This window comes from Terrapene carolina, unplaced genomic scaffold (assembly GCF_002925995.2).
Source record: "Terrapene carolina triunguis isolate 2854851 unplaced genomic scaffold, T_m_triunguis-2.0 Scaffold605, whole genome shotgun sequence".
In the NCBI taxonomy this organism is placed as follows: Eukaryota; Metazoa; Chordata; order Testudines; family Emydidae; genus Terrapene; species Terrapene triunguis.
In genome coordinates, this window is record NW_020664956.1 from 4,772 (window position 1) to 12,642 (window position 7,871).

At 48.4% G+C, this 7,871-nt stretch overlaps 1 protein-coding gene across 5 annotated transcripts in view; it reads left to right on the top strand.

Moving 5' to 3' along the window:
* The first annotated feature begins 2,565 nt into the window (after window positions 1–2,565).
* LOC112106138 (cysteine and histidine-rich domain-containing protein 1) overlaps window positions 2,566–7,871 on the top strand; it is a 27,098-nt gene continuing 21,792 nt past the window's right edge. The window contains exons 1-3 of one of the 5 annotated variants that reach the window (XM_024199225.3): window positions 2,566–2,841; window positions 7,368–7,417; window positions 7,648–7,704. In XM_024199225.3, coding sequence (XP_024054993.1) covers window positions 2,778–2,841; window positions 7,368–7,417; window positions 7,648–7,704 — 171 coding nt within the window. In that variant the 5' untranslated portion in view covers window positions 2,566–2,777. The remainder of the gene's footprint in view (window positions 2,842–7,367; window positions 7,418–7,647; window positions 7,705–7,871) is intronic. The other 4 variants (XM_024199226.2, XM_024199223.2, XM_024199222.2 and 1 more) reach the window with 4 other exon arrangements.

Sequence of the window (7,871 nt, forward strand, 5' to 3'; positions counted from 1 at the left end):
TTTCCTTTGGTTTGGTGAAAGCCTTTGGTTATTTCTGTAACTTTTGGACTGTCTGGACCCCTCAGTTCAGGGCAACTGCACCAGTATTTCCCCTCTGTGGTCCACCAAGGGATCCACTCTAGGCTCCCAGATCATCATCTGTCACCTCTCTTGGGTGGAGACTCATGTCTCTCTCCCTCCAGACTGGGATTTTTCCAGGCTGCAGAGTTCCTTGCCTACACTGTGATATTCCCAGCAAGCGAGACTTTCTAAATTGTATCTGTGCTTTGCTTTGCTTCCTCTCCTGAGGCTGTGAACAGAGTAATTACCAGCAATCACCAGTCACCACACAGATCTTTCTAAGCAAGCACATTTATTTTTAAGGTGAAAGCATTACAGAGAAAACAATAAAAAACCCTCACACATTCTAAATGCTCAACGGCGGTCCTCCGTCTCCAGCCGCAAGTTCTGGTGGGCATCAGTCCTTCAAAACCCACAGAGCTGCAAGTTCATGACTATCTCAAATTCTGAACCAGAACGACCAGCTGGGCAGTTCATCTGTTTCTTTATACAGCTTGGGCCTTTGATCTCTAATCTTCGGGAACAGGTAACCAGCAGTCAAAGACCTGCCCCTCAGGGCAAAGCTTCAAAAGGCAGGGTTTGTGCATAACCAGAAGTGGGGAATTTGCATTAACCAACCCTCCCCCCGCCTTCCAGGTACTCTACAGGAAACCCACATAACGCTTATTGTCTATTCTTGTCCAAAAGTCCATTCTTGTCTTGCACATTTTCAGTGGTAGTCCTTTGAACTTGCAGGCCTCAGATCACATCTCCCCCCTAGAGAGGTGCAATGGGGTGTGTACTCCACACAAGCCCTGAATGGATTAATGTGGGCCTGATTGAAGATGGAGCACAGCTGGGGAGGGGCTGGGTGGTGCTTATAAAGTCAGGAAATTTGCAGCAGAAAGGGGCTGCAGGGGGAGAGTCTTCAGTCACTCAGTGGGGTATAGAAGAGGTAAGAAGTGGTCCAGGGGGGACAGCAAGGACTCTGAGGGACCCTTGGCTGCCAGCTAGTGGGTCCTGGGCTGCAACCCAGAGTAGAGGGTGGGCCTGGGTTCCCCTACCAGCCACTGAGGAAGGTGGGGTGAAACCCCATGAGGTAAGGGGTATAAAGAGCCCAGAGGCAGACAGAAGACCTGCTGTAAGGTCATTAGACGCTCTGTTACCCCGGGAGGGGTGGACTAAAGAATGATCTGTCCAGAGGGACAAGTTGTGGGGAGAGAGACCATTCCAGTGATAGAACAGCCATTAGCAGGGGGTGCCATGTGGGAAGACAGTTGTTATGCCATGCCTGGCCATGAGGCGGCGTTCCTGCAGTGAGTGAACCCTTTACAAGAGGTTACATACAATCCTCGCCCACAATAATACATAAACTTTGCATTTAATACAATGAACCCCAAAGATACTTACACTGAATTCAGTGAGGTCTCCCAAGCACATGCTGGATACTGCTGTCTCTATCACAGCACATTCCATCCAGGCTGGATTTCACGAGACCCTGTCTGAGGTGCTTTGCTAAAGTCCAGCTGGTGCCTTTGTACACTGACATCTGTGTATCTAGTAATAGCCGGCACCTTCCTCCCCCAGCCTCCTTAGTCATTGGAACAGCTGTGTCACTCAGGAGGCTCGACGCATGCGCTTGGGACCTTCTGGAATGTCTCTTCCCTTGGTTTGCTAGAAACCTTTGGTTCTTTCTGTAACGTTTGGATTATCTGAACCCTGCTGTGTCCTTGGCCAAATATTTCCATACACCAAGGTTGAGACTTAGAATCACTTGCTGGAAATATTCTTTTTCCTATTAGTAAAGTTCAGGATACTTAAATGTATTGCCTCATAACCCAGTCTCCTCCTTGTCACTGTGTAAGGAATTAAAAGTAGGGATATGATTAGAAAATTTTAATGTAAAAGTAGCACCTGCCCAAGCCCCGTTCTAATACTGCCTGGCTACACACTTGCACTGGGACTGAAATTGTGCTTTAAGCATAATTTAAACTGTTTGTCTGCTAGTCTAAGGATGTTCCTCCATCCCAACACCAATGGTACTGTACGTGTAATAAATAACATCAATCTTTGCTTACTGTTCACACTCACATAAATGGATGTGCTGGACTCCACAACAGATTCACTAGCTACATTCTTCTTAGGGATGGTGGTGGAGCAGGGAGAAGAACCCAGCTTGGTTTCCCAAAAGTCAGACTGAGCAGATCATTGGAAAAATTGTGCTGCTGCAAGATGAGTGATTGTGCAGTGGAGTCACTGATTAGGAGGACAAAGAAAGGCCTTTTGACTGAACATAACCTTGGCTGCAGCAGCTGCCTTCCTAGCACAGGGATTATGTCATTATTCACACCAGGGCATGGAAGTTTGTGGGCTTGCACTAGGGATAAATTTGGCTTCTTTCTTATTTTGTTCCTTTCCCTGCCTGCAGTTGCTGTGGGCCCTCCTCTCTCAGGAGGGGGCAGGACAGAAATGTCTGCTCAGACAGTGACACTTGAAGCTGACAGACCTGTCCAGCCAGCTCAGCTGCTGGGCCTGTGTGCCCATCTTTGGATTGCTCTCTGATTGCCAGACCGCCCCTCTCTGGCTGTGCCTAAAGATAGAACCAGCCCATCTCTCCTTCCAGCCTCTCTCTGCTGCAGGCTTTACAGAGCAATGTAATTAATCAGCGCAGGGACAGGAAAGTGTGCACAGGCCCTTTGCACCACAGGGCAGGAGTTACAATTGTTCGAGCCTTGGAAATGGCTTTGCTGTGTTACAACAAGGGCTGTGGGCAAAGATTTGATGCCGATAAGAACTCTGAGGGTAAGTGGATTTGTTTTCCAGGAGTTAGTGAGCTGAGATTTGAGCTTTTTTCCTCAATCTTGTTACAACGTTTCCTTGCCCTTGTGTCAGGTAACAGAAGTTGAACTACTGGGATTTCCAGTGAGCCAGTTGCTCTAGCAGATTCCCCGACTCTTGGAAATGCCAATCTGAGTCAGCAGCATTCAGCTGCATGTGGAAAACCATGGCCAATTAATAGATGGTGCCTGAAAATGTGGAAGGGGATGCAAATTCTGCCCATGAGCTGACACCAATCTGCACTGAATTGCATGGTAGGGTTAAGCTAACCTGGGGCCCTAGGCATGAAAATAAATTCAGCCCCCTTCCCCTATCCAATCCCCTGGAAGTATTTCATTGAGTTGGCAGCATTTTAATGTTTTTTCCAGGGCCAATTCTCTGAGTAAGCCAGGAGCCTAAGTGAGGGGTCTAGAGAAGTTCAGGTAAATGGAGGCAACTGGTGTCAATGAGAACTCCCTTCCAGACAGGTGTTGAATCGCTGAGGTCAGGGTCATTGCAGCTGTTGATGGAGTTCCAGGTACTCGGGGGCCCTAGGCTCTGCTCTTAGCTAGTCTGGGTTCTTCAAAGCCCAGAACAGTCTCTGGTTCCTGAGGTGCATGAGAACCAGGTAGGGCATTGACTGTCCAGAGGGCAACTGCAGGTGCCTGTCCCGAGCTGAGTATCTCATAGGGGCGTAAAATGCAAATCTGAGAAGTGTTACCCTGCGGACCAGACCTGGAAATAGAATCATAGAAGATTAGGGTTGGAAGAGACCTCAGGAGGTCATCTAGTCCTACCCCCTGCTCAAAGCAGGACCAACCCCAAATAAATCAGCCCAGTCAGGGCTTTGTCAAGCTGGGCCTTAAAAGACTCTAAGGATGGAGATTCCACCACCTCCCTAGGTAACCCATTCCAGTGCTTCACCACCCTCCTAGTGAAATAGTGTTTCCTAATATCCAACCAAGACCTCCCCCGCTGCAACTTGAGACCATTGCTCCTTGTTCTGTCATCTGCCACCACTGAGAACAGCCGAGCTCCATCCTCTTTGGAACCCCCCTTCAGGTAGCTGAAGGCTGCTATCAAATCCCCCCTCATTCTTCTCTTCTGCAGACTAAACAAACCCAGTTCCCTCAGGCTCTCCTCATAAGTCATGTGCTCCAGACCCCTAATCATTTTTGTTGCCCTCTCTGCTGGACTCTCGGCAATTTGTCCACATCCCTTGGGTATTGGCGGGCCCAAAACTGGACGCAGTACTCCAGATGTGGCCTCACCAGTGCCGAATAGAGGGGAATAATCACTTCCCTTGATCTGCTGGCAATGCTCATTCTAATAGGCCTCCTACTAATAGCCTGATTGGCCCAACCGCTTGAGCTAGAGAAAGGGGTAGCAGCAGGCACTGCTTCTCATTGCAGTCTGACTCACTCCTGTGGACAGGGACCTGCTGCTCTGACAAGCACCTCACTGACGGCTGGAGTAGGCGTCAAGAATGCACACTCTGTTCAGCAGAAGGGAAACTCAGTGCTCTCGTCCCAGTAGTTCCTAGCCGGTCCACCGCAGTGATCAAGGCAGGAGCGCAGGCTGTGTGGGAGCTCCAGTTTCTCCGTTCCCAGCCTCGCCCAGGAGGAGACCCTGTAGGAAACAGGGCAGACGTACTGGCTGTGGATGCATGGGGGATGTCCCAGCTACTTCAGTCACAGCCTCTCCCAGCAGGGTGGCCATGACAGACTGCACCCCTGTGTCCACACCCTACTCACTGTTGTAATAATCTTTGTATAGAGTGTGCCTTGTGAGGTACCATCTGAAAACTCATATTTGCTGGTCTGTATTGTCCTGATAAAATGTGTGAGGCAACATTGTCTGTGACATTATAAGATTCCCCTGTATGGTGATCTTAACATATGTTCCAAACTGAGGTTGGCAAACAGGTCTGTGTCAAACAAAGGATTGCGTGCTCTGCTTAATTTGCATTTAAGCAATAAACAGAGTCATCAAGCAGGAAGGGAAACAAAAGACGCTCCAACCAGTGAGGAAGAGCAGCAGGGAACATCCTTCCCTATAGGATCTCTATGTCAGGGGTGGCCAAACCGTGACTTGTGAGCTGCATGTGGCTCTTTTACCATTGAAGTGCGGCTCCTGCAGTTCCCCACAACATCCCCACTCTCCGCTTATCAGACTCGTGGGGGAGCTTGGGGCCTCTGCCTTGCAGTAGGGAAGTGGGGCAGGGGCTTCGGCCCAGCAGGGAGGGAGAAGTCTCAGGGCTTCAGCAGGAGCGGGGCTGAAACCAGAGCCCCAGCAGGCGCCTCCAATGGGGGTGAAGCACTGAGTCCTGGCAGGTGTGCCCTGGCTCTCGAACTTCTGAAGATTGCCGTATGCGGCTCGGAGGGTCAGTAGGTTGGGCAACCTGCTCTCTGTCCTGAATCTCAGCTGGAAATGTTTTCAAGAGGGGGACTGACACTATAAAAATGAGGGATAAACACCTCAAGGAACACTCCCCCTGCTCCCTCCCTCTCTGTCCATTGATTCACCACATGAGAAGGGACAAAGGAAGCAGGGGTCCTGGCCGAAAAGTTTGGTCAACAAGACTGTTGAGAGGATGTGCTGAGAAAAACTTTGCTTTGAATTTAGTATAGTTTGTTAAGTTCAGCACGAATTGCGTTTTATCTTTATTTTTCTTGTAAATCATTTCTGACTTTTATGCCTCATTACCTGTATTCACTTAAAATCTCTTTGTGTAGTTAATAAACTTTTTACTGTTTTATCTAATCCAATGTGTTTAAATTGAAGTGTCTGAAGAACTATTTAAAATAATAAGATGGCATATAATTATCTTTAAAAATAACAGACTTATCATATTTGTATTGTTCAGGAGAGCGTTGGGGATTACAGGACACCTATTTCTAGGGGAAACCTAAGACGGGGGGTGTGCTGGGGTCACCCTGCAGTATAATCAAGGCTAGTAAGAGCCACGGTGTGGCTGGCTGGCTGCAGCACACAGACATAGCTGGGAGTGACTTACATGCTGGAGACTGTTTGTGAGCAGGCCAGACTGGAGGCTACAGCAGCACGGCATGGCAAAGGTCACCCCAGTTTAGAGGACGGGGTGACACTGCTATTCGTTAGTCTGGATTGTACCTTGGTACTAGGTTTGTGCACAGCTTGTTGCACTTCAAGCATTGGGATAGCACTGATGGCTGGAAACAGTCACAGAGAGGTTACAGCTTGTTGTTTTCTGTTTGCTTATTTCGAATAAGGGAAATAGAAACAGTAAATCATAAAAGTGAGTAGCAGCGACAGAACTTCAAAGCTAGAGCTGGCCAGATTGGAGAAAGAAGAGAGACAGAGAAAGTGAGCCAAAGAAAAGCAGGCATAAGAGCAGCGGCTGGAAGCTGCCCGTCGGTGAGCCATGGAGCTGAACGAACAGGAAGCAGCAGCAGCTGCTCACCAGCAAGCCCTGGAAGGCTGTTTGTGAGCGGCCCAGGTGGGAGCTCCTACAGCAAGGCATCATAAAGCACCCAAGGTTACAGGGGAAGGGGTGACACAGCTACTCGTTAGTCTGGATTGTGCCCCCGGGTATGTCACAGGGATGCTGTAGGGAGCAGGGCAGGAGCGCTGGCTGACCAATAGGGATTTGTGACCTGAAGCGCTGACTCTGTTTTGAGAGATGGGGTCTAAATTAGCTGTTACCACTCAAGAAAGATCTTGGCGTCATTGTGGATAGTTCTCTGAAAACATCCACGCAACGTGCAGTGGAAGTAAAAAAGTGAATAGAATGTTGGGAATCATTAGGAAAGGGATAGATAAAAAGACAGAAAATATCATATTGCCTCTATATAAATCCATGGTACACCCACATCTTGAATACTGCATGCAGATGTGGTTGCCCCATTTCAAAAAAGATATATTGGACTTGGAAAAGGTTCAGAAAAGGGCAACAAATATGATTAGGGGTATGGAACGGCTTCCATATGAGAATAGATTAATAAGACTGGCACTTTTCAGCTTGGAAAAAAGACGACTAAGTGGGGATATGATAGAGGTCTATAAAATCATGACTGGTGTGGAGAAAGTAAATAAGGATGTATTATTTACTCATTCTCATAACAGAAGAACTAGGGGCCACCAAATGAAATTAATAGGCAGCAGGTTTAAAACAAAAGGAAGTATTTTTTCACATAATGCACAGTCAACCTGTGGAACTCCTTGCCAGAGGATGTTGTAGAAGGCCAAGACTATAACAGGGTTCAAAAAAGAACTAGATAAATTCATGGAGGATAGGTCCATCAATGGATATTAGCCAGGATGGGCAGGCATGGTGTCCCTAGCCTCTGTTTGCCAGAAGCTGGGAATGGGCAACAGGGGATGGATCACTTGATGATTCCCTGTTCTGTTCATTCCTCTGGGGCACCTGGCATTGGCCACTGTTGGAAGGCAGGACACTGGGCTGGATGGACCTTTGGTTTGACCCAGTCTGGCCATTCTTATGTTCTTATGTTCTTGTTTTTGGCTCATAGATTCCTGTGTGTACCACCCAGGTGTTCCCATATTCCATGATGTCCTAAAGGTGAGTGCAGCGGTAAAGGGACAGCTCTTGTCATAAGTTCAGAATCAGGTGCCAGAAACAGCTGCCTACGTGAGATATGGGAGACAGTCCATGTGTCCATGTGTATGGGTGACAGTCCATCCAGGACAAAGGGAGATCCAGGATATAGGGAAGTGTGTGTTTAATGTGGGGATTGAGAGGTCAGTATGGTTTTCCGTACCTGACCATATACATTCTATTCTTGTGTCCAGGGCTGGTCTTGTTGCAAGAAACGAACCACAGACTTCTCAGAATTCCTCTCTATAAAGGTATGTAACCCACCCACCTCTACAGGCGCTCCAGTCTCCACCACTCCCAGACACACCTGGCCCCCAAAACAAAACACCGGAACCCTCACCCTCTGGCTGCCTGGCCGGTCTGTCCCAACTCTGTCCACTTCCCTGGCCAGATCCCTATCCACGGCTGGTCCGTCCCT